Raw genomic sequence first — 25,930 nt, forward strand, 5'->3', positions numbered from 1 at the left:
ACACAGGCTCAGCGGCCATGGCTCATGGGCCCAGCCGCTCCGCGGCATGTGGGATCTTCCCGGACCGGGGCACGAACCCGTGTTCCCTGCATCGGCAGGCGGATTCTCAACCACTGCGCCACCAGGGAAGCCCTATTTTCAGTTTTTTAAGGAACCTCCATACTGTTCTCCATAGTGGCTGTATCCATTTACATTCCCACCAACAGTGCAGGACTGTTCCCTTTTCTCCAGTGCATAGGCTTCTTAACTCTGCTGATTTCTTGAGAGGTGCTGGGAATTTCCCTATTTACCGGCAGAATTATTTTCATCTCTAAATATCATAGAAAGAAAGAAGAATATTATCTATTCTTATCTGTGGAAAGGTGTTTGAACCTCTTTGTGAGGGCAGTGGGGAGTGAGGGCAGTGGGCAGTCGTTGAAGAGTTTAAAGCCGGAGTAAATAAGAGTGCGTGACCAGAGTAAGGGATGGGATGAGACGGGAGGGAGGAGACGGGGAGGGGCTGTTGCAGTATCCAGTGAGGGAAGATGGTATCTTGAACCGGCAGCAACTGGATTTTTGAGATACGAATGTGATGAGAGCAGCAAGGTTTGGTGGTTGATTGGATGTGGGGGGGAGGAGGAAGAGAGTTGATAAGGATGACTCACCTGTCTGTTCTTGGGCAACTGGGTGAATGTGGTGCTGTGCTCAGAGAAGGGACTGGAAGCTTTGGGGAATGAGGTAATGAGTTCCGAGATTCAAGGGTTGGGCAACCTTCTTCAGAAAAATTGAGTGACCGAAGATTGTGGTTCTGTGTGCAGATTGAGAAATGTTGAGGCTTCACGTACAGTCAGAGCACACTGGTGGAACCTTGTTTCCACAGAAATGCTGATTTTGTAGACAAGGGAGACAGAGGGTGCCTGGGTCATGCCTGCTGCTTCCCTGCCTCACACTCGGGGGTTCATTTCACAGCAACGATCTGAGTGACACGCGTGGGTTTTCTCTGTAACTTTTACAGAGTTCAGCAGGGATTGATTTGGGGTGTCCTTATTAATTAATAAAGAGATACAGGTTTCATTCCAGCATGCTTTTTTTTCCATCACGACTGAAATAAACAGTTTTTTTTTCTAAGGATTTTAGTAAACAGAGGGCGGGAGGGAGGGTTGCTTTTCTTTTGTTTTTTTTTTTTTGCAAGTCCCTTTTTCCAGAATGACCTTGCCCTGGGCCCATCCCCTAAAGCTGGGAATTTCAGTGGGGCAAAGAAGGCACTGAAGTGTTGAGAGAACTTAAGGCAAGTGTTTTCCATCTCCAGTGAGAATGGCTGAGGAACAGGCTTATGAGGGAGAGAGAAGAATTTCACACTGACATTTAAAAAAGCTTTCTTTTTTTAAAATAAATTTATTTATTTTTAGCTGCGTTGGGTCTTCGTTGCGGTGTGCGGGCTTCCCATTGCAGTGGCTTCTCTTGTTCTGGAGCACGGGCTCTAGGCGCGTGGGCTTCAGTAGTTGTGGCACACGGGCTCAGTAGTTGTGGCTTGCGGGCTCTAGAGCGCAGGCTCAGTAGTTGTGGCGCACGGGCTTAGTTGCTTCTCAGCCTGTGGGATCTTCCCGGACCAGGGCTCAAACCCATGTCCCCTGCATTGGCAGGTGGATTCTTAACCACTGCGCCACCAGGGAAGTCCAAAAAAGGCTTCTTAAGGGGCAGATTCGGAAGGCAAGCTGTGGAACTGCATTCTGGAAAGATCAGAGGGAATGAGAGAGATGGCCTTCAGTCTGTAGAGCTTTACGCGAGGCCTCCAGGGTTCCTTGGCAGGCGGTGCCTGGAGACACATGAAAAGAAAGTCGTATTTCTGGGTCTTTCTTTATATTTCCTCCTGTCAGACCCCAGGCGCAAACAGAACAGAGCCCCTTTTCTCTCAAATATCCTTGTGCTCTTTAACTAAAGGACAAGGGGGCCAAAGTTAGGACGTCATTTCGTTTCAACAGCTTGAGAATCAAGAGGTTGAGATTCTAGCCCCAGTTCATTTTCAGACCCTCAGTAACCTTGGGCAAGTCACCTAACTTTGGGGGCGGGACCCTTGGTTTTCTCATCTGTAAGATGGGTGCAAACAGTACTTCATGAAGCCTTGGGAATTGCATATGATCATGCATATAAAGTTATCACAGTCCTGGCACACAGTGAGCACTCTTTAAAAGTCAGCAGTGGCTGTTACTGATAGTGACCTCCCTACCTCCCTTGCTGGAAGAATAAAGTATGTACTCCTCGGTGTTCGAAGTCCCTTAAAAGCAGAAGGTACTATGCAAAAGCTGTGATGCTATCAATTACTATTATTAATAATAGGCTCATAATTACTTTTGCCACAGTAGTAAATGAAAACCCCTTTGGGTGGGCGATGACTGGGAAAATGGGAACTATTATTAATGGAGCTGCAAGCTCTGGTTACTAGATCCATTGACATAATATTTCTCTCTGGGAATCCCTTGACAAATCAGCTGAATTTCCTATTCCCTTGCCCTAAGCACTGTAAATTTGATCCACACTTCCCCAGCGTTGTTTCTGTGAATTAATAATGAAGAGAAGAGGAAGAGCAGGGCCTGAGTTAGACCCGTAGATGCGTAGAAGCCCGCCCAAATATTTGGGCTGCCCATATGGGTTTGAGCTTGTAGTTCGGGGTGGGGATGGGAGGGTTGTCTTTTGTTTCACTGCTTGTTTTAATGCTCAGAGCCAGGTGTTCCTAATGCGTTTGGATCCTCAGCTGTCAGGGAGAGGTTCTGCTTTGGGGACAGGGCTGGGGGCAGGGGGAACCTAGTCATGCCCTCCTCCTTCCACTGGAAACAGAGCTTTGAGGAAGTGCTTTGACGCCCTGCTTTGCCGAACCAGCGCCCAGATCGGGAGTCCGTTGCCACTGCCATCCTGGAGGGGTCGGAGGGAGATTCAGAGTGGCAGGTCCCAGCCACACAGCAGGGCAGTGAGGCAGTGCTGAGGAGGGCAGGGAGGCTGGGTCAGGGGAGGGGCAGGCTAGGAGGGCAGGGCTGACCGGCAGCCGAACCTAGAGCATGGCCAAAGAACGCTGCCAGGATCTGGGCAGGAGGAAGGCTGCCATGTGCGATTGCCCCATAAAAGAGCACACGAGGCCCAGCACTGGGGCTTCCATGGGTGAACCAAGCAGGAATAGCACTGAATCAGGACAGCCGTAGGTGAGCTTGGTGGTGTGTTCATTGAATCTGGGCTTACAGAGAGGTGAAGCGTATACATTCTAGAGCCAGTCAGACCTGGATTTGAATCCTAGCTCTGCCACTTGGTAGAGCAAGTTATTCAAACTCTCTGCACATTATCTAAAATGGAGACAGCAGTGCCCACCTTGTTGAAAGAATAAATGAGATAGTGTACCTAAAGCCTGCGTTCCCAGCACGTAGGAAAAATAATAGCAAGAGCACCCAAAGAGCGCTTACTCTGAGCCACGCACCAGTCCACACGTGGATATCTGACAACTCACGGCCACACCGGGAGCTAGGTAACTTTTGTTACCTCCAGTTAACACGTGAGGAATCTGAGGCACAGAGAAGTGAAAACTTGCCCAAGGTCACACCGCTGGTTTAAGTGACAGAGCTGGAATCATGAACCCAAATGTTCCAGCTCCAAGGCCCTGTCTTAACCTCTCTGCTGCAGGACCTATGGCTGTTGTCATCCTTGTGACGTTTCTGGGTACAGGATAGGGAAGTCTAGCCTGGATTTGGCCACATCCCAGGGGATCTTCTGTTATCTCAAGGAATTTTAAGAGATTTTCCCAAAAGTGACTAAAATAAATTCCTGTGGGTATTTTGCTTTCAAAAAAAAAAAAAAGTTCAAGGGGGTTGGACAAAGATGCCTTGATCAAAGAAGAAGCAGTTACCAAAAATTGGGAATCTTTGTGGCCACATGCTCTTAAGAACCAACATGTAATTTTAAGCCAGTCTGATTTTGCTTTTCTGCTGCTTTCTAAGAAGCCACACAGTGAGTTGGAGAAATTTACAGGCTGTCACCCTCTGGAATTGATTCTGACAGCTCTGCTCCTCTATTGTTGAAGTGCTAATGAAAAACGCTAATTGGCCTTGGCCAGTGGCTGGATGAGTCCCCTTCCTGGAGTGGGGAAAGCAGCATCCTTTTCTCCGTGGTTTCTCCTAGTCCTATTCTTGGCTTGAAGAAGGAAGGGGGGGCAGCATGAGGAAGTGGGAGGACTCCAAGGGCGATGCCGCCCTTTGGGTGGGCAGGGTGAACGTTTACATCTGAAGCCCCATCCACTGAGCTCCGTGAAGACAAAACCAGGTCTCTTTGTCACCCCGGAATCCTAAAGGCAGCAGAATACCTGGGCCGAGTGAGGCACTCTGGATATTCAGCAAGTGAAGCAGGGAAGGAATGAATGAACGCTTATATGGCCCACCAGCCTCTGGAGGCCAGTTCCTCGTGCAGCTCCAAGAAAGGATGGTCTCCACTTGCTTTAAACCACGTCTACAGGTGGGCCGCCCTCATCCTGGCTCTTGCAGCATCGTCCACAGTGAAAAATCAGCTGTCCTAAGTGGAGCCTTGCAATTTGCCCACCACCCGCACTCGACCAGACAGGGAGGGAGCAGAGCTGTGGCCCTTGAGCTTTGCTTCCATCCTCAGGTGACTTGTTGATAAAAGACATTTTCACATATTGACATATAGGGAAGTCATTCTGGCTTACACATGAGTTAACTTGAATTTTATGCTAACTAAAATAGCCTGTTTGTGGCCTATCAAACATACATTGTACGTCGGCTTTAATTATTAAAGAAAAGGGCACATTGACCAGAAGTAAATAAAGTCTAGGTTAAAAATAAAGATTAAATGCCCCCCTTCCTGGGATGCCGATGCTGGTCCTCTTTGGATGATAAGACTCCCTTCCCACACTTTGTTATACAGCAGAAACTAACACACCATTGTAAAGCTATTATACTCCAATAAAGATGTTTAAAAAAAAAAAAAAAAAAGACTCCCTTCCCAGGTGCTAAGGCATACCGACTTGCTATGTACGTGCTGGTCTGTTTTGTTTTTTTTTTTCCTAACCTTGAAGAAATGTAACCTAGACTTGTTTAATATTCTTTGTTCTGACAAGATATAAAACTGTGCCAAAACCTTGCTTCTCCAGAGAGGTTTCTCAGAGTAACCTAGACAGTGGGCTTCTGGGCTAGTCCTCAGTTTGGCTCAAATAAAACTCTTTTCTGTTCTTACTATTGATTGTTGATTGATTATTTTCGTTGACACTGTCCACCTTGTTTTCCCACAGGCGTCCTCTCCCTCCCTGCGTACTTCAGTCCCTACAACGGCGGGTCCCTGGGCCACGATGAGCGTGCCGATGCGTACGCACAGCTGGAACTCCGGACCCTGGAGCAGTCCCTCCTGGCCACCTGCGTGGGGAGCATCTCGGAGCTGAGTAAGTGGGGCACCCACCGTCCGCTGGCTCCACGGGAGAGGCGGGGAAGGGCCCACCTTCTGGGTCCCGGCTTCCTCCTCCTCCTCCACGCTTCTTGCCTTCTCTGAAAGCCAGAGGTTGTAAACTGGTGGCCCACAGACATGTGCGCTTTAGTTGGCAGGTGCATTTAATCACATCCAAATTTGGATCTCTCGTTTCTCTAGAGAAATCAGACGATCTGGCACTGCTGCGCCCCATTCCTGCATGGCAGTGATCAGGGGGAGCTGAGTGGCAGCTAAGGGGACAGAAAGCATTCCCTACCTTGCCACCTGCCTCGGTCTCTCGTAGCTGGCCTGTGTCATTTATTTATTTTACCTGCCTGGCCCCAAGGGCTCTCAATTTACAACCAGTGTTTGAAAGAAAGCACCTCCCGAAACCTCATCACAGAAAAAGAAAGAAAAAAGCTGAGCTTCTCTGGCTGAAGGAGGACCTGATCAGTGGCCTCAGCCCTGCGGTGCCCTGGGCATCTCCCAGGACCTCAGGGCTCTCTGGAACACAGCGGGAAACCCCTGGGTCTAGGTCATTACTGTTTGACAGCTGTTTCAGAAGATGGTGTTAGAAGGCATGAGATCCCCATGTCTCCCAATCTTTCCCTCTCATTATCCCAATTATTTGAGAAATCAAACTGCATGCTCCTCCCGGGGTCATGAGACCACCCAGTGGAGGGCGGGGACACGTGCCAAGGGTCGTACAGCACACAGTGGGGAAACAGATGGAGTTTCACTCTGCTCCAGCCTTTTCCGCTTGTGATTTCTTTGAGGTTTCTGGCCCCTGAATAGTGAATGGCAAGCCGTTCTATTTCTTTAGGACACAGCTTCCCCCCACTCACCCCACCCCCACCCCCCCACCCCGTCTTCCTTCCCTTCCCAGGACAGGAAGTGAAGGTGCCTGGTTCAAGGTCACAGAGCAGATTGGTTATAAGGCTGGGACAGAAAGCAGGACTTTGAGCTCTCTGTCTCCTAGGGGCATTCCAGCATGGCCACCTGGGTCCCCTGCCTCTTGAGGACCCTGCAGGAAGTGGGCTTGTGTGTATGGCTTGATTCCCACCCCTGAGGAATGTCTCCTGGACGGTGGGCTGTCTTTGGGGCTATGCGCAGTCTGTTTGGTGAACTCTCCTGGCCTGAGGACAGTGAGGGACACACTTAGGCCTCAGTACGCTGGAGAACACCTTGATTTTGTTTTGCATTTTGAACATTAAGTGAGCACTTACTGTGTGCAAGACACTGTATGAAGTGCTTTCATCACATAATCTCATTTACTGTGCAAAACGACTCAGCAAGGTATGTCCTGATGAGGGAACCGAAGCTTAGAGAAGAAAAGTCATTTTCCCCAAGTCAGGTTGCAAATAAGGTTCAGAAAGGGGGCTTGACTCCTGCTGTGTCTGACCTTAGCAAAGCTCTAAATTACTTAGGGTTATGGGCTTCGTAGACGTGACTGGCAGCCCAGCCACCAGCATCTCAGGGCAGCTGAGGTCAAGATCGGAATCTGGGGACTTCGCTGCTGGCACAGTGGTTAAGAATCCGCCTACCAACGCAGGGGACACGGGTTCGAGCCCTGGTCCAGGAAGATCCCACATGCCGCAGAGCAATTAAGCCCGTGCGCTGTAACTGCTGAGCCTGCGCTCTAGAGCCCGCGAGCCACAACTATTGAGCCCATGCGCCACAACTACTGAAGCCCGTGCGCCTAGAGCCCGTGCTCTGCAACAAGAGAAGCCACCGCAATGAGAAGCCCGCGCACTGCAACGAAGAGTAGCCCCAGCTCGCCACAGCTAGAGAAAGCCCATGTGCAGCAATGAAGACCCATTGCAACCATACATACATACATACATACATACATAAATAAGATCGGAATCTGATCTTGACTTTTATCATAGAGCCTTTTGTTGTAGTGGTCTCTGTGCCCATTACAATCCACAGTCAGGCACGAGGCGAGCATTCAGAAACTTCCCTCAGAGGAAGGGCTTGTCCTTACCATTCAGCCCAGGGACCAAGTCCAATCAGTTCTACCTTCTAAAACTATCCAAAGTTTAAGTTTGCCCCTCTCACCACTTCCAGGGCTACCAACTCGGGCCAAACCAGGGATATTTAAAACCCAAATTGTATTATGTCACTCATCTGCTCAGTATCCTCTCAATTACCCGCACGGCTTCCCAACACACTCAGTGAAGTCTGGGATTGGACATATGATCTGCCTTCCTCGTCCTCTATTCTTCTCTTGTTGACTGTGCTCCAGCCACCCTGGCCTCCTGGCCTCCAAGATCCTCCCACCCCAGGGCCTTCGAACTAGCTGTTCCTCTGCCTGTGACCTTTTCCTCCAGTTGTCCAAATATGGCACATTCTTAAAGTCTTTGCCCAATAACACTTACTAGACAGGCCTTCCCTGAGCACCCTGCAGAGATTAAGGGTCCCACCCGCGTTCTCTGTCTCCCATCTTATGGCTTTGGTTTATTCAAAGCACTAATGGACACTTGGCATTTATTATATATTTACTTGTGAATAGTTGGTCATCTTTCTCATGTAATTAGAACTTCAGCTTCATGAGAATGGAGACTTTCTCTGTTGTATCCCCTGGTGTGCGTATCGCTAGTGATGAGAACAGAACCTGAGCTGTGTATTGGGGTGTGTGTGTGTGTGTGTGTGTGTGTGTGTGTGTGTGTGTGTGTGTAAGAATAAGTTCTCTATCGTCCAGTTTTTGCCTCCTAAAACGCACCTAGGATTGGTCCCCATCCTGGCTCAGCCACTCCTCAGACCAAAGGGAAGAAGAATCCCCAGAGCATCTTTCACCAACAACCAAGCAGGCTGTGTCATGCGCCAAGATGCCCGAGCTCCCTCGCTCTGAAACCAGGGTTTTTGCTAATCATTGTGAAGGAGGGAGGAGGTGAAGGTGGAGGCAGATATTGCAGTTTTTCTCTTCAAGACTAAAGAGCTTAATGAGGCTAGTGACACTTGGCGCTGAGCACCTCGTACCTTAGAGTTTAGCCCGGCTTTAACACCCACTCTCTCCCTGCACCTGGCCAGGACCAGCCTGCCAGGTAGGTCAGGAAGTATCATTCTTGTCTCAGGTCCATCTGCAAAGGGAGCTCGGGCACTTGTATTTTCCTCTGTCCCTCTCTACCTATGAGAAGGGAAATGGAAGGGAATAAGAAATAAACAAAACACTTCTTTTCAAAGGGAGCCAGATGGTATGGGCCTCATTTTGGAGACAGTGCTGAATCCCAGGCCCTCCCCTTCTCTTTTTATTCGATGACTCCTGATGCAGGTTGGACAGACCAGAGGGAAGCCATAGCACCTCTGCTCAGGGCTCTCATGATTAACAAGCAGGGAGGGCTTATTTCTCCATACTTGTGGGTGTTTCTGGGCTTCAGACTGAGATCTCATCAAGCTTAGGGTCAATTGATTCTCAAGTACAAGGATGTCTCAGAAGCATCTCTGAGTGCCCAGCTGTACCAAACCAAGAGCATAGCCCCATTGGGCCACAGCTTCTGAAACTCACTGTGGTAGCAGGTCAGGGATGGTATCCCCCTAGCTTTGTTGCAAACTGAAACTTTTATAAAATACAATAAAAAGGAACGTTTAGGGCTTCCCTGGTGGTGCAGTGGTTGAGAGTCCACCTGCCGATTCGGGGGACACGGGTTCATGCCCCGGTCTGGGAAGATCCCACAGTGCCGCGGAGCGGCTGGGCCTGTGAGCCATGGCCGCTGAGCCTGCGCGTCCGGAGCCTGTGCTCCGCAACGGGAGAGGCCACAGCAGTGTGAGGCCCATGCCGCGGAGCGGCTGGGCCCGTGAGCCATGGCCGCTGAGCCTGCGCGTCCGGAGCCTGTGCTCCGCAACGGGAGAGGCCACAGCAGTGAGAGGCCCGCGTACCGCCAAAAACAAAACAAAACAAAAAAGGAACATTTAGAAGTATGAAATAAAGCACAGGGAAGATGTAAGCCATTTTATTTTATTAATTAGATTAAATAGGCATAAAATCACTCTGTCAGATTGCTCTGGAAGTTTTTTCAAGCTCACTCTCAGTTTCTGAAACGAACTTCAGGACCAGTAACTATTTTGCACACCTGTCCCAGTTCACAGACCTGTCCCAGTTTGCAGACCACACTTCAAGCAGCAGTGTCGCAATGGTCGAGAACATGTGTTTGGGACACAGGGACCCCAGTTCAGGTCCTACTTGTGCCCCTGGACAAATCACTTAACATATGTAGCCTGTGTCCTCATCTGTAAAATGGAGATGCCTCCCTTATGGGGTGGCTGTAAAGAGATTTTTTTTAGAGATTTTGTCGTGCCTTTTCATGTCTATCTTGAAGCCTAGAAAATAGAAGGTGGCAGGGAGGAAAATCCCTCTGGGAGAACATCCAAAGCAAGTGGCTGTCTTTGTCCGTAACCTGGACTTGCAGCGCAGCTTAAGTTTCTTAGATGCCTGATCAGAGTTGTCTGCAGGCATCTGTCTCTTTGGTCTTTGAGAGACACTGAGAGCCCAAAGCTGGGCCTGGAGCAAAGTGTCCGGGGACTCCATCTCCAGTCACCATTCTGCTGCCTTCATGGTTTCCCGAACCTTCAGAAGGCCTCTCTGTTCCTGGCTTCCCTTTTAGGGAGCTGTTAGGAGGTATTCCTATTCCTTCCTCGATTTTCTTGCCTGCATCCTGGCTGGAAATGTGCTGCCAATGGTTCTACACCAGTAACAACGAAACCATCTTAAACATAATTAATGGTAATGACTTCTACCTTGTTGAGTCTTTGAAATGATATTTCAACAAGATTTCTTCAATGCTGTTGGGGACTCTTTGAATTCTCCTCCTTGTGGTCCTGTGGTCATGCCAACAGTTATGACATTTAGACCTGGAGAAACGGGAGCCAGGTTTCAACTTATTGCCTCCAACTTAGCTGTACAACTAGCTGCTGGGAGATGGCTTGGCCTGGGGTTGTTGATGCCAGTTTCTACTACCCAGGAGCCCGAGGGCAGGGCTGGACTCCTCCTGTCCTGGGAAATGCGGGGCAGTGCTTGACTGCAGGCAGAGGTCCTGGAAGGAAGAGTACCACGAGGTGGCCTGTAGGATAGAGGATTAATAACAAAAGACAGTAACAATAATGGTGATATATTTAACTTTACCAAGCACTTACTCTGTGCCAAACATGATGTTAAGTGCTTTATGTTGGTTATTTATTTGAGTCCTCAGGATTTTTAGGTTAGAAGCGATTATTTCCATTATACAGGTAAGGAAACCAAGGCTTTGATAAGTAATTTACGTAAGGCACACAGGATAGAAATAGCAGAGACCTGATTGGAAGCCAGGCAAGTCTGAATCCAGAATCTATGCGCTCATCCGCTTACCTGGTGATTCTCAAACCTGACTGGAGATTAGATTCACTGAGGGAACTTTTACAAAATACGGACGCCTGGGTCCTGCCCCAGACCAATTAAATTAGAGTTTGGAGGATGGGAACCAGGCATCAGGAACTCAGTGCCCTCAGCCCTCTTGGCCCTGGGGTCTGGCAGGAGGCACCCAGGCAGCTGAGCTGCAGCTGCGGGATGGGCAGATCCGCTGTGTAGAGAGGAGTGAGGACCTGGGGGTGGCATGGAGGGCTCTTTCCCAGTGGAGATCTCCAATTCCAGGGCTGTCATTGTCCCTGCTTGGAAACAAGCGTTGCCGCTGTGGCTGTCATGGGAGAACTTGGCAGCTAACGAGCTCAAGTCAAGCCCCACCAGAAGTTGTATCTTAAATGAAATGAATGTGTAAGGCTACTTTTTCATTCTCCAAATGTTTGCCGAGCACCCGTTATGCCAAAGAAGTTGTGCAGGGCTCCCGGGACACATGGTATAGAGTCCCAGACCCAGAGGCTCTGTAGGGGAGGTTAACAGAATAAGTGAATGAATTGGTCCTGTCGAACGTTGAACAACACTTCACCTGCCATAGTAAAATCTGCTCGTTTCTCCCTCCTTGAGCTCAGCCTCATCCAGAGGCTTTCTCTCCAAGCGGTTATCTCTAAGGGGCAAGCTGACCCACAGGGGACGCCCCCCTGAGTTCTCAGGCCTGAGAAGAATGGAAGGCGCCACTTTTCCTAGAAAGAGGGGCCCGCAGGTGCCTGGAGCCATTTCACCCATCCTTTCTCAGCATTGTGGCCTTACACAATGATGGGACGTTTCCTGTCCTGGGCTGGTGGGGAATTGAAAAGACTCAACTGGGGAAGAAACACAGCACAGGATATGGGGACCTGAAGACCCTGCAGACTTCATTAGTGCAGGCCACGGCCTGGGTCCCAGTTCAGTTCATGGACTTTGGAGTCACACAGGCCTGGATTCAAATCTAGACTCTACCGTTTACTGGGCACCGCGGCATCCCTGTGACCAGGGAAATGCATGGTGTCAGTAAATGTTTGCTTACTGGATAAGCCTCAATTTCTTCGTCTGCAAAATGGGGATCCTACTCGGGCCCCAGCCTTGTAAGGATCAAATTAAATCCTATTTCTAGCAAATTGAACACTCAGCACATAATAAGCATAATGGATCGTGGTGGGAGTTTTCCTTGAGGCCGTGGAGAGGGAGGTCCCTTTTCTGCAGAAGTATCTGGACTTTGCACCAGACAGCACGGGGGCAGAATCAGCACGCAGCCTAGCACAGGAATTGGAGGTTGGGAAAAGAAGCCCAGGGAGATTCCTGTGGTCAGAGCTGGGGGAAGGGCCGTGGGGGTGATGGAGGGAGTGGGAATGTTGGAAAAGAAACCGTATTAGCGTAAGTTCTGGTGGGGCCGGGCCCTACCAAGTGTTTCATTCAACTGTTAAGGCAGGACTGGAAGTGAAAGGGAATCTAAATTGCTATCGTGTGTCTGGGTGACAGTTTCCACCTCCACCTGCTGCCTCTGGGTAAATAGTAATTAGGCATGCCAGCTTAGCTGCTCCTCTAGCTAGCAGGATCCTTGGGAGAACGTGGGCTATGAACTCAGACTTTTCCTTTTTCTCTCCTTCTCGCCTGCCCTCGTCACCAGGCGACCTGGTCTCCCGCGCCATGCACCACATGCAGGGGCGCCGCCCGCTGGGTCCTGGCTCCAGCCCCGCCCGCCAGGCCCGCCAGCCACCCCAGCCCATCACCTGGTCCCCTGACGCCCTCCACACGCTCTACTACTTCCTGCGGTGTCCACAGATGGAGTCCATGGAGAACCCCAACCTGGACCCCCCGAGGATGGCCCTGAACAACGAACGGTAGGGATCTGCCTTGGGCTGCACACCTGGTGGACCGTGCGACCCAATGTGTGTTGACTGACCGAGTGACCGATAAGGTGGAAAAAGAGCCCTGGCCCCGGCCTGTGTGCCTGTGAGGAGGCGGCCTGACACGGGCGACGGCTGCGAATTCAGACGGATGAAGGCCTGTGCCTGGGGTGCTGCGGGATTTGTTCACCCTGGGCTGTTGTAGTGTGGGGTCGTTGAGTCTCAGAAGGTGGGCTTTGGCCTCTGTCTCACAGCTCTAGCATCTACTACCTGGGCTCTTGGAAATTCAGTTGCCTCTTTTATAAAATGAGGTATTTGCACCTACCTAGAAAGGTGGTAGTAAGAATCGAGTGAGCTAGTGCTCTCAGAAAAAGCACTTAGGACAATGTCTGGGTGGTAACTGGCCCTCCATCAATGGTGGCTGTCACCTCTTTTGATGATGATGTCACCGTTATCATCATTCTTGTTAGGAATTCTTAGGCACATTTTGCCCTGTTCACTCATTTTATAGATGGGAGCGTCATGGCTCTGGCAGATTATTTGATCTCCAGCAGGTTAGTCGGTAAATAGCCCCAGGGTCCAGGCCTGCTGGCCCCCAGTCTAGTGCTGTCCACGGGGTCCCAGCCCTTTCCCAACTGGGGAAAGGGCTGCTAAGAACAGATATACAGGTTGTACGCTGCACAAGGGGACGCCATGAGGGGCATGAGTGGGGGACGCACATGGAGCCATGTCAGCCTGAGGACAGGGTGCCCATTCTAATTGGTCTACTCAGAGGGCCACCTTTTTTCAATTTTCTGCCCAGAGGAGATGGTTTTTTATAATTTGTCCAGTATATATGCTAACAGGAGCTTCACCTGGAGGCCACCACATGGCCACCCAAGGCAGGGTCTGTCCACGGGCTCGACTCATGGACAGGGGTCGAGGGTTGTGTAACTGAAGGTCCAGGGAGTGGGAGAGACTCACCTTCAGTTTAGGAAGCCCTGGGTGCATACATTCCACCTCACAGCCGGGCCCAGGAGAGAGGGAGAGCAGCCCAGGGGTCTCTGTGCCCCATCACAGAGGAGGGAGATCTGACACCTTGATCCAGAGAGTGTCACTGCTTTCCCAGCCCCCCCGCCCCCCATTGTCTTTGGGAGGCATTGGGTCTCCTCAGTGTTGTGGTCCTCACAGCCACGCCCACCTCTCCAGGGCCTCCACAGTCACAAAAGTTAAAGATGCAAGGGTAGGTCCCCACACCAGCTCATTAAAAAACAGCCGTCGTGAACATACTGGCACTCCTGTGGACATATGGCAAATGCTGGGAGCAGAGGATGCAGAGGCTCAGGAGTCAGGTGGCCTGGGCACGCACAGCAGCTCTGACGTTCATGAACCTTGAGACCTTTGTGCAAGGTTCCAAATCTCCCTGAGCCTCAGCTTCCTCAGCTATAAACATGGGGCAGTAATGAAGCAGTTTTAAGGATTCGATGATGATCAGCGATGTTTATAGGACATTTGCCACATGACAGGCACCGTGCTGAGCGCTTTACATGTGGGCACACACTTCCAGGAATTAGGTGCTCTTCGCAGCCCCGTTTTACAGATGGGTAAGTGGAGGCACAGAGAGATTCATTAACTTGCCAAGGCCACATAGGCTCTGCTCATAACCTCTGTACCATACTGTCTGTCATTATGAGAGACATGAAGCAATCGTGGCCCAGTACACACACAAAGTAGATTCCCTGTAAATGCTACCACTGCTGTTATTATCACCGGTATCATTATTAGACCATCGTTGTCTTATTTCTTGGGGAGCTGGACAGTGAATGCAGGTGGGGCCTGACACAGAGCAAGAAGGCAGCAGGTGGAGGCCCCGGGTTTCCTGAAGGAAACATCCAGCAGGGAGATGGGGCCAGAGCACAGGCTCTACGCCCCAGCTGTTTCTGTTTTGTGGAGAAATTGTTTTGGTTGCCAGAGCTGGCTGGGAGGGAGAAAGGGCCAAGAAAACATCTGGAGTGGGTGGGGATGGGGAGGGGAGGTTTGCTTGTTAGTGGTGAGGTCCCCAAGGGTGCTAGACTGAGCCTGAGGCTGGGTCACCCAAGCAAAGGTGGCTGGGAAAGGAGGACAAGGAGCCTTCCTGGGACCTGCTGCCCCAGGCTGGGCTGCTTGGCCCTCTGGCTGTGACCGTGGCTACTGGCTGTGGTGCTGGCCAGGGAGTTGCTCATCTGTGGACACTGTGCCTGGAACCCCTTGGATGTCTTTGTGGGCCACCCTCTGGCTTTCCTCCTGGGGGGATTCCCAGCCCCTGACACTCTAAAACATGACATCAGGGTTTCTGTGCTACACGAGCTGCTTGTCTGTGTGTGATTGCGATGGCTGAGCTTGAGTGACAACATACACATGAGTACGTGTTTAGATATCTCCTTATTCACAAACCACACTGTCTGTGGCACAAAGAAGTCGGTTGCAAAAGCATTTTTCCATGAATCGTTTCAAGTGAGTGTCAGACACGTGGAAAATTGGAACCACCATCAGGAAAAAGGAATCCCCAAATTTCAGATTTGGGCACTAAAAGGAGGACACCTTAAAAATACCCAGAGGGACAGACAGCCCGGCAGCTCTCTGGTGGCCCGGTTCCTGGCTGCCGTGCTTGGACGCACTCTGACAGGGCAGGCCCTGCAGGCGTTGGAGAGCCTGGCTGGCCTTTCCATTGCAGGCTGGGCCGCATGTCCCCACGAGGCACGGCCACTCCAATACCCTCAGCAGAGCCCTGGGCAAAACCTTCTCTCCTGTGCACCAAGGAGCCGGCATTTGCTAGGGCTCCAGGGTGACAAAGCTTTGCTTTTGTGAGTCTGGGATGGCTGTCTGTCTCTCTCCCCTCCCCCACTTCATTCCCTTGAAGTTCCTCCCTCTGTCCCATGTCTGGGACATGGGGGTCAGGTCCCCCAACCAGAATTGGACAGAACCTCTGATTTCAGGTATGATGGTGGGGTTGTAGCCTGGAGGCTTTCCGCTTGGGGATTCGATGGTTTGGGGATGTCTGGGCCCATGGGGATTAAGGGACCTCTTCCACGACCTCGCCTACCTGGGCTAAGGAGCTCAGTTTGGCGGCTTGGGTTTGGCCCGTGGCACCACTGACGGTGCCACTCCAGTCTGTGCTTATAGATTTCCGCTTTGAAGAAAGTACCCTCCTTCCCTCCCACGGGGGTTGTGTGTGACCACAAGTGTGCTGACAAAGGGCAGGCGGGACATGCGTTCAACCCTCTGTGTGAAGCTCATCCTGCTACGCTGTGAGCTGCGTCGGCGCTGGTCAGTGGGGCCTCCGTATCTCTCGGTGAGGACCGTTCTCCCCAGGGCCTCCTGCTCTGGGTTTAGAAGGAGGAGGGAGTTGTAGAAGCAGCAGGAGCTTTGCGAGGCCCAGGAAGGCAGTCGAACGTGCTTCCGCAGTGAGCCGGGCAGCAGCAGGGAAAAGAGCACAGGCAGGGGCCTGGGCTCCGATCCAGCCTCCCACACAGGCCCCTCCATGCCTCAGGCTCCTCATCTGTAAAACAGGGCTGAGCGACCATCAGGGAGGGCGAGTGAGATGCCACATGTGAAAGGACTCAGCTCTTCCTTTTAAAGGGCAGCTCTACCGACTTCTGTTTCTTTTGTGCTCCACAGCGAATCAGCAAGGTGCGTGTTAGCGTTACCTGCATTTTACAGATGAGGGCACGAGGCCAGGGGGCACCTAGCTGCTGAGTATCTGGGCAAGGATTCAAATCAGGTCTCTCTGACCTGAAAGCCCTCGCCCTTCACCATGCCAGGCTACAGCTTTCCCACCCAGCTGCTGAGACCCAGTCCTAAAGCTCTGAGATAATCTGGGTGGGTGATGGCCCTTGGGGCCACTTTCTCTGGGGCCATTCCAGCCCCACCTGCCTCTCCTCTGCCCTGGGAGAGCCCCGCAGCTGGAGCCTCCCTGCACCCTCCCAGGATCCCTTTCTTGCTGGCAGCTTTGCATCACAGGCACCAGCAGGATCTCAAACACAGGATTAGTCACAGCTGCCCCCCTGCAGGGCATGTCATCACCCAGGACTGAGCTCAGAAAGTGAAAGAACTTGCTGTCAGAGATCCAGGGTTACCCAGGGAGATGGGGGGAGCCTCTTCCCCCAGGGTCTGGAGGAGAATGGACAGCCACATCTGGCTAAATGTGGTCCTTGCTCGTCATGCCTGGAGGCAGAGGGGTGGGTAGCTGAAATAGCATCCGGGCAGAGGACATCGTCCCCCTAGGAATGAGGGGTTTGGGGAAGTGGGGAGGAAGGCTGTGTAGACATGCAGGAGCAGGGGGAGGTCTGCCGGCTTGCCAGCAAATTGCTGGAGGAGAACATCATCCAGCAGAGCGCACGGAGGGAGACAGATACGGCTAGAGATGCAGAGGCGGCTGAGATAGACAGAGGGTGATCTGATTTTCTGCCTCAGAACCTCGGGAGCTGGGGTGCTCAGACTCACCGAACGGTGCTGCCAGCAGTAGCAGAAGAGCCAGATCCTTGAGGAATATCTGGGAATACTGGAAACGAAGGTGGGCTCCTTGTCCACAAACCAGCCCATCTGCTCAAGCTTCAGGCCCTGGCCCCCTTGCTTCCCTCTCCCCAGCCCTGCACAGTGCCCCGTCATGGAGGGAAGCTCGGTCCGAGGGCTGGGGGCCTGCTGGTGTTCAGGACACTAAGCCAGGAAGAGCGTCTGACTGGGGATGGAACCTAGAAACATCTGGTGTTCTGTTTCTCAGCCAGCAGAGCATGATCTGAGGGGAAAACTGCGGTTCAAAGATGCGCACTTGAGATCAAACTAATCACTCTCTTATTTTAGGTCCTTCGACCTGTCAGTCTCTCCAGAGCCCAGGTTCTGTGGACAACTAACATTTAGTCTTCACCACCACCCGTAAGGCGAGCGCTGATGAGTTAACGTAGGTAGCACTTTTAGAATGGTACCTGGACGCAGTAAGTGCTCAGTATTAGCTACTATGATGATTAGTATCAGGCAGAAGGAATAGCATATGCCGAGACCACGTGGCAAGAGAGAGTGTGGGACCTGGGGGAGAGAGAAAGAAGCAGTGTGAGAATAAGGAAACACGGTCCAGAACGATGCCCGGGGGAGCTGGGACCTCCAGGGCCAAGACAAGGGGAGGGCTGAGCTTGTGGCCTAGAACAGGGGTTCCCAGGCCGCGGCCTGTTAGGAACCTGGCCGCACAGCAGGTGGTGCGTGGCGGGCAGGCAAGCGAAGCGTCATCTGCAGCTCCCCGTCGCTTCCCATCACTCGCGTTACCGCCTGAACCATCCCCCGCCCCGCCCCACCCCCATCCGTGGAAAAATTGTCTTCCACGAAACCGGTCCCTGATGCCAAACGGGTTGGGGACCGCTGGCCTGCTCAGTGTTTCTGTGACTGGCTGATTTTCACTTGCCCTTTCCCCATACATCCCCTCTCAGCACCTGGACCACTCTGAGAATGAAGGCGCTAGGAAGCCCTTCCCATGCTGCTGTGAGGAGAGGCACTTCTGCCAGGATCCACCCTGGAGCTGTCTGGTATGTGGTCCTGCACCCTGGGCAGGTTCAGGAGAGACAAGTGGCCCAGAGTGCTGCTTTGATACCTATCAGTCCCCAGTTCCCATGGAGCTATTTTTGCTCTGAGATCAAAGCCCTTTTCCAGGTGAGATCCCGGAAGAAGGGTGCCATGTGTCTAGCCCATCTCTTGGCTGCCCTGATCCATGTCATGCTGGCCAAGAGGGTTCCTGCAAGTATGTGGACAGAACTCAGAAAAACTGGAGTTGGCAAAGATGTCAGCCCGTAGGGGTCCTACCCACTCCACCTGAAGTCCATACCGCGACCTCAGGTACTGCCCAAGGGTCAGAGGGTTCCACCAGCCTCTTGGGTCATCCCGGAGGTGCCATCTCTGCTACCTTCTAGCAGCGTGACACATCAGCCCATCTTTCTAGGCCTCAGTTTCCTCAGCGGTAAAACAGTGAAGATAATAAGATGCTACTCGGGTCGAATGAGATAATGCAGTAAAACACTCAGCTCAGTGCCTGGCACCTAAAAGTACTCATAAATGGTGGCTGTCATCCCCCAGCCCCGCCCCCCGCTCCCCGCCGTTACTAAAATGGTCATAAACATGCTTAGGTGACGGTTGGCGGCGAGAATAGTCTTTCTTCATTGACGTAGGATGATGTTTCTTAAAGTGTGGTTCTCAAGCAGCATCTGGGTTAGTAATACGACTACAGCTAATACAATTACCACTACTACTATTGATATTACCAATATAACCAGTGCCACTACCAATAATAATAGTTAATAATGCAACTCCTAATGTTACTCCTGCTTACAAACACTCCTGCTAATTATAGCTAGCATTATAGAGCACATATTAAGTGACAGATACCATCTTAAGTGCTTCACTAATTAACTCACATTTCTCGCTGTACTTCTGTTGATCAGCCGGGAAGGGATATAAGGGAATTATGGAGTGCCGTATGTGGTTGAGTCTCCTGCCTAATAAGAGAGGCAAAAACAAGACAGAGGGGAAAAATGAGCACAGACCACCAGACAACGTAAGAAGAAGCTTGGTTGTATGATACTGCATTAGGTCAGCCCCCAGGGCCTGATACCGGCTGGGATTCAATCCCAGCTCTGCCGTGTACAAGCTGGTGGCCTCGGTCGTTTAGCCTCTGTGCCTCGGTTTCTTCTTAACACAGGACTAACAGTGCCGACCTCATAGGGGTGTCATGGGGATTGAGTTAATATACGCAAAGCACAGTGCCTGGCGCCCAGTATGTGTCAGTCATCATCTTCTTCATCTTTATCCTCGTCCTCATAGCCCAGAGGATCTTGGAGAAGACTGGAGTCTTTGGGGAGGTAGTATCAGAACAGACTGGGGTTTTAACTGGGCCTTAAAGAACAGCCACAGGACACTGGGACAGGTGGGGTGACATTGGCAGCAGAAGTCGCAGAGGGATTTTGTCGCTTCAAAGTGCATATTTCATGACATATGAAATATGTCATGAAATCTACATTTCATGTACATTTTTAAAACACAGAATAGGTTGCGGTTTGTTTTTTTTTTTAAATCATCAGTGGTTGTTGTTTATCTAGGCAAATGCTCCTAGGTGGCGCTTGAGTGGTTTTCCTGTGGAGACCTGCATCCTTAGAGGTGCCTGTGCGTGAGGGTCAAACCAGCGCCGCCTCCTCCAGCTGTGTGATCTGAACATGTCTCCTTACCTTCCAAGCCACAGTTTCCTCCTGTGTAGAGTGAAGATCTAAGCAGTGCCTACTTCCTGGGGGCCCCCCAAGTTCTGGGGCAGGGCCCCCAACACACATGAAGTACACAGCAAAGAGAGGCCTCTCTTTGTTCCAGTCCAGATGCAGGAGGGGGATGTTTCCCCTCAGATGAGCACTTTACATAAATGCGAGGCGCCCGCGTTCAGTCTGAAGAAGTGGGCTCGTTAATCTTTTGCTCGGCTTGCGAAAGTGTTTTCTTATCAAATAATAGAGATGATGGCACTGGTGGCTTTATGCTCCTGACTTGTGGTTCCCTTAAATACCATTTCAAGAAGATTTGCAATGTTAAGCTCTTTCCTCTCTTTCCACTCCCCCCTTTTGTGCATTGAATTTCCATCTGCTTACCCAAAATGGAAGCAAAAGAAATAAAAATAGCTATCGGGTGAATTAAGTACTTGTTTCCATGTGTTTCCCAGGCTGGTGCATCCAGTGACCTCTGAAGTGACTCGTCTGTGGTCTGCAGTACACACAGAGAGCTGTCCCTCCTACCCCCAGTCATTCTCCATCCTCTTATCTGCTTTTTATTTTCTTCCGGGCACCCTCCTCTGTCTGAAGTTACCTTGTCTGTGAATTTGTTTACTTCCTTTACTTCCTTTTCTGCCACCTCCTCACCCCTCTAGAAGGTAGGCCCTGAGGGTCCGGTGTTACCACTGTGACTCCAGCACATCGAACATTCCCTGGCACAGAGTAGGCAGTTAAATATTTTGTTTGGTTAGTGAAATAGGCTATAGAGCCTAAAGGTTGGACTTTGGGAGTCAGAAAGACCATCTGTGGGGTCTCTGCTCTCTCGTTTACTAGCTGTGTAACTATGGGCAAGTTAATTTCTCAGGCCTCAGTTTCCCCAGCTTTTAATGGAAAATGGCTTGATCCACTTACATAGGTTTTGTAGGGATCAAATGAGGTAATCCATTGAAAGGACTTAGCACAGAGTAAGCTCTTCATATGTGATGGCTGCGATTATCAGTATAATTACTGTTTTCATAAACCTGTGGAGGGACTCAAATAACTAAATCATGTTTAATGCATAAATAACCCAAAACAATGGTGAATTTAAAAATCACATCTACTCAAACTGCATGTTTTCTTTGCCTCTCATATATACCTCCTTCAGCCGCTGCCCTTAATTCCCTCTTAACCCACCCCTGACTGTAGCCAGGGAACCAGGCAAATGACAGAGAAGATGAGGTAGACCAGATGGTCCAAAGGTTTAATGCAGTGAAGACAGTTTTGAACAGAGATATGTACAGACTTCGGATTTATCGCAACCCACCACCCGAGAATCTCAAAGAACCCTAAAAACTGGATTTCATCCACCCGTTGGTTCAAAGACCGAGCAGCAAGTCAAGCACTCTGAATTTAGTGGTGTAGTCGTGCCCCTGGCCCCTCACTTGCTGGTTTGGCCACAGTGCCTGCACAAGACGGGCTGCCATCGTTGAGTGTTAAGCATGGGAGTGATATGACCTGATTTATATTTACATGGGTTAGAAGCATCTGGACAAATCTTTACAGTTTATAAAGCACTTTAAACACACCACTCTCTAGCAGATCTTCACAAGCTCTCAGAGGAAGCCGTTTCCACTCCCATTTACAGAAGAGCAGACTGAGGCCTTGAGAGAGGGTAAGAGGGGCACCCAAGGTCACAGCTAGGAAGAGGCAAATCTGAGCTCGGGCAGGGAGGTCCAACGATAAGAATGCAGTGAATTCACAGTGTCAGCGGAGCGGGGTGAGACCTCCCTCCCGCCTCCCGGGGGAGAGAGAAAGACCCTGGGACCCGTCTCCATCAGCACCTCCTGCCCAGTGTGACTTGGGCGGCTCGCTCTCAACTACTCAGGGCCTCTTCCTCCACAGGCTTGAGTTAGCTGGCCCTGGGTGGCCAGCGAGGGTGGGCATCTGTCCAGCGTCCGAGAAGGAGTGAGCCAGGGATGGGGGACAGACAAAGGAAGTGGCAGTGCCAGATAAGAGGGGCTGGAGAAAGAACAGGATCCCGACCCAGCTGTTGACAAATGCCCCCGGGGCTGCCTGTTGCGTGTGATTTCCTGTCCCATTGTTGCGCCCACCCGGTCCCCACAGAGAAGAAGAAGACTGGGAACTGCCAGCCCCAGGGGTGTTTTTGTCACCGGGCCACCACAATGCCCTTTGTCTCCCAGAGGGCACCTGGGTGCTTGCTGGGAAGTCCCAACTCAAGGGAATGGAGTTTGCTTTCTTACAGAAGGTGGCTTCCTAGGCTGAGCTGTGGACTTTGCAGACGCCGGGGATGGGCCAGGATAGGAGCTCGGGCGATGTCTGGAGTCCAGCTGGGCTGGTTTCTGGCCTGCTCCTACTTGCCTGCCAGCCGGCTCCCCAGATTTCCCTCCTCCCTCAAGACCAACTGCCTCTGACAGCCGCTTCCTTTGCTGCTTTAATATTTGAGATTTGGGGGAAGAAAGCTCTTAAGGGGTCCGGAGTGTCCCTTTGGGGCCCAGCCCAGCACCCCGTTCCCTGCTGCCTTCAGGACTGATGAGGCTATGGGCGCGGAGGCTGGAGTTGGGCAGAATGGCGCAGTGGGTGCACTGGGGCGACTCTTCTCCTTCATGCTCTGCCTTCCAGTTCTCCACCAGCCAGCAGGCTCAGAGCACTTTGCGTATGGCAGTTTGGTCCCAGGAAGGACCTCGGAATCTCTCTTTTTAGAGCCAGACAGATCGCCATTGGCTAGCTCTGTGACCTTGGACGTGTGTCCAAACCTCTCAAAGCCTTGGTTTCCACATTTGTAAAACACCCTTGCAGGGTGGCTGTGTTAGAGGGTAATGTTTTCAGATTGGCCTCTTGCTTACCTGGCACGTAGTAGGCCCTCAGCAAATCTTAGCAATGTGGTTTTGCTGCTCAGAAGCCATTGCCAGCATCTCCCCTGAGGCTGCAGTTGGGCCGTGGGTGCAGAAAGCAGGGTCAAGTGCTGGGAGCCTTTTCCTCTGGCTGGGTTAGAGTGAACCGCCGTCTCCAGCTCAGGTCAAAGCCACTAGCTGCCAGTCGGGAATCTCCCCCTTGCACACGTGCATCTCTGCCAGGCCTCAAGAGCCCCGTGCCTCTACCTCCTCCTGGAAGTTTCTGGAAACTCTTTACCTGACAGTGTGAATGGGTCACCTTTCTGCCTTAGACTGTGGTGGGGGGGTGGGGAAGGCGGGTGCTGTGTGACAATACTCAGCTGAATCCGGACAGGAACACCTATTCAGAGACTCTAAATAAATGACCCCACCCCTGGCCCACTGCCCAGCAGCTGCCTGTTGGGTCAGTGGAGCAGGAGAGCTAAGCCGTAGGGTCCTCCCAAGCTGACTTGTTGGCAGAGGCCAATCGGTGGTGGCAGTGCCCTCACCATGATTCTGAAAGCGTGTGTTCAAAAGAAGGGGCGTGTGTTTGAACAGGTTGGAGGCCCTTGACTGTCTGGCTTCCATAGGGTGAAAGAGCTGTGGTCTCTTGTCAGTCATCACAGATGCCGGGCCTGGGTGATTCTGAGTCTCTTGCGTCTTCATGCAGCAGTGAGCCCCGAAGGTAAGGTGCAGCCGGGAGGCCAAGGGAGCCACACCCCAGCCAAGCGGAGAGAGGGAGGCCTGCTTTCACCCCGCTCCATTCCAGTTGTGTGGGAAGCAGCGATACTCTGACCTGCTTTGCTAGCTGCCTGCCAGTCAGACCGCCTGCCGGCCAGGCCACCACGCAGGGGAGCCTTGGCCTGAGAAATGGGCCAGATAGATGCCCTGGCCCTTGCAGCACCTCAGAGCCCTCCCTGCTGTAGGGGAGAGGGTGGAGGGGTGGTGCCCGCATGCAGTCTCCAGTGAAATCTGTACCGTCCCACCCACATAAGAGGCCACCCTGGAGTCAGGACCAGTTACCAAAGATAGATGGCTGTGTCCCCTCCGTCGCGGCTCAAGGCCACATGGACATCGGCCGAACCACACCTGCCGTCCCCTCCCTGAGACGGCTCCACGTGCCATCCTAGCTGCCCTCCCAGAAACCACCTTAGCCCCAGTCAGCTGAGCTCCCCCAGGAAGCTGTTCCTGGGTAGAAAATTCTCCTGCGGAATGCTTAGCTTTTTATCAGGGAAATATTTTCTTTTTTTCTGAAGAGAACCATTTGTTAATACCCAAGCCAGTCCAGGCCTCCAAGAATGGAAGACGAAGCACTTCCCCATTTCAGGAGCTCATCTGCCTGACTTAGAGCTCGGGAGCCCTGCAGAGAGTTCTGGAGTAAGAGCGGACCCCTGAGAACATGTTAGCAGCCAGAGGGCTTTGCCTCTAGGAGTGAGAAACGTTCTGTGCATTTCTGTTCTTTTTTTTTGTTTTTTGGCCATACCGCGCGGCTTGCAGGATCTTAGTTCCCCAACCAGGGATTGAACCCAGGCCCTCGGCAGTGAGAGCGTGGAGCCCTAACCACTGGACCGCCAGGGAATTCCCTGGGCTATGCATTTCTGAATTCAAAGGTTGAGTTTCTAACATGGGCCTCTGTGCTGAGGGATGGGCAGCATCGGTAAGTAAAACAGTCTCTGCCTTCCGAGAAATTATAGCCTGAGGGGAAAGCAGACAAAAAGAATGCGGACAAATGAAATGATACCAAATGGGCTAAGTGCTGTGAGGGTGCAGTGCTGAGGGCAAAATGGGGACCAGGCTTCAGGGCGGGTGGGCAGAGAGGGCCTCCCACTGCCTGGAGGAGACCCACGAGCCAGGCAAGGTGCCTTACCCCAGTGCCTAATGCCAGGGTGACCGGGTGTTTGTGTTTGCCTGAGACCCTTCTCATGTATGCCTGCTGTCCCAGTGTTGTTGGCAATAACACTCCTTTTCCCTCTCAGAAGTGATCCAGCTTGGATGACAGACTACGTGGTTAACTATGCCTAATGCTCTTCATCCCCAAGATGTCCGGGTCCAGAAAAATGGAAAGCCAGGGCCAACTTACTAAGCTAAGTGGCAGTGGAGTACACTATTTGGGAGCTTGGACATGGGGGGTACCCTGCCTGGGACCACATCCTAGCTCTGCCACTTACTAGGTGCGTGACCTGGAGCAAGTTACTTTACCTCTCCAGCCCTCAGTTTCTCCATGCGTACAATGGGGATAGTAATAGTACCTGTTTCATAAAGTAGATATGAGGATGAAATAAGTCAGTAGATTTAAAGGGCTTAAGACAATGCCACGTGTTTAGCAAATGCTCTGTACACGTTAGTTGTTTGTGTTTTCCAGTTATTCCTGGATGCCCCGATTGTTACCCAATTGGCCTCCCATCCCACAGCTCACGTTTAGGTTCCCTGACGGACAGCCATTGGGAAGAGGCAGGGAAATCGTTCACAGCTAATCCTGACTTGGTTGTAATCTAAATTTATATCCATATGCATATCTGAGCAACTGGAGGTTTTTCTAGTGCCTCTAATCTGTACCAGATGGGTTTTAATAAGAAAAGTGTATTTCCCAGAAGAAAGTCCTAAGCCCTGCCTCTAACAGAAGTCACTTGACCCCATGTGGAGATTCTGCCAGGGGTCAGCTACAGGGTCTGAGGCAGCGGAGCTGCCAGAGATAGGCCCCGGGGTCAGAAGAGAGATGCCTGCCCGGCTCTGACTCCAAGCTGAGCCAAACCATTCTGGTTTACCAAGCAGTTCTAGAAAAATAATTAGTCCAAGATGTGAACCAGACTAGAATCGCTTCCTTTGTACTGGGACTGGAATCTGACTTCATTTGGGAAAATGTTGGTTTCATTCTCCATGGATGTTTTGGCTTGGTGTTCGGCCACCGTGGCCCTCCAGAAATCTTGGGGGACCTGTGGTGAGGGCCTCAGAGCTGGCAGAGCAGAGCCGACCTTGACCTTCCTAGAGCAGTCTCTGCTTGAAGAGCTGTCACTTGACTGGGGGAAAGCTTGGCATCTCCTCAGGTTCCTGACGGTGCCACTTGCCAGCTCCCAGCCCAGGAGGCACAGTAGGGTAGGGCGTGGAAGCGGCGTGCTTCCCAGCCAGGTCCGTGAAAAGGATGGATTCGGGGGGAAGGTCACCCCA

General features: G+C 51.6%; 1 protein-coding gene across 1 annotated transcript in view; it reads left to right on the forward strand.

Annotated features, from left to right (window-relative positions):
* Positions 1-5,258: 5,258 nt before the first annotated feature.
* The window catches only part of LOC102985633 (ankyrin repeat and BTB/POZ domain-containing protein 2), a gene marked incomplete at its 3' end in the record, with an annotated part of 44,313 nt that continues 23,641 nt past the window's right edge, over positions 5,259-25,930 (forward strand). The window contains exons 1-2 of the mRNA XM_028485454.2: positions 5,259-5,410; positions 12,429-12,642. Of these exons, the coding sequence (XP_028341255.2) occupies positions 12,449-12,642 (194 nt within the window). The remainder of the gene's footprint in view (positions 5,411-12,428; positions 12,643-25,930) is intronic.

Source organism: Physeter macrocephalus, unplaced genomic scaffold, assembly GCF_002837175.3.
Source record: "Physeter macrocephalus isolate SW-GA unplaced genomic scaffold, ASM283717v5 random_403, whole genome shotgun sequence".
Taxonomy (NCBI): Eukaryota; Metazoa; Chordata; class Mammalia; order Artiodactyla; family Physeteridae; genus Physeter; species Physeter macrocephalus.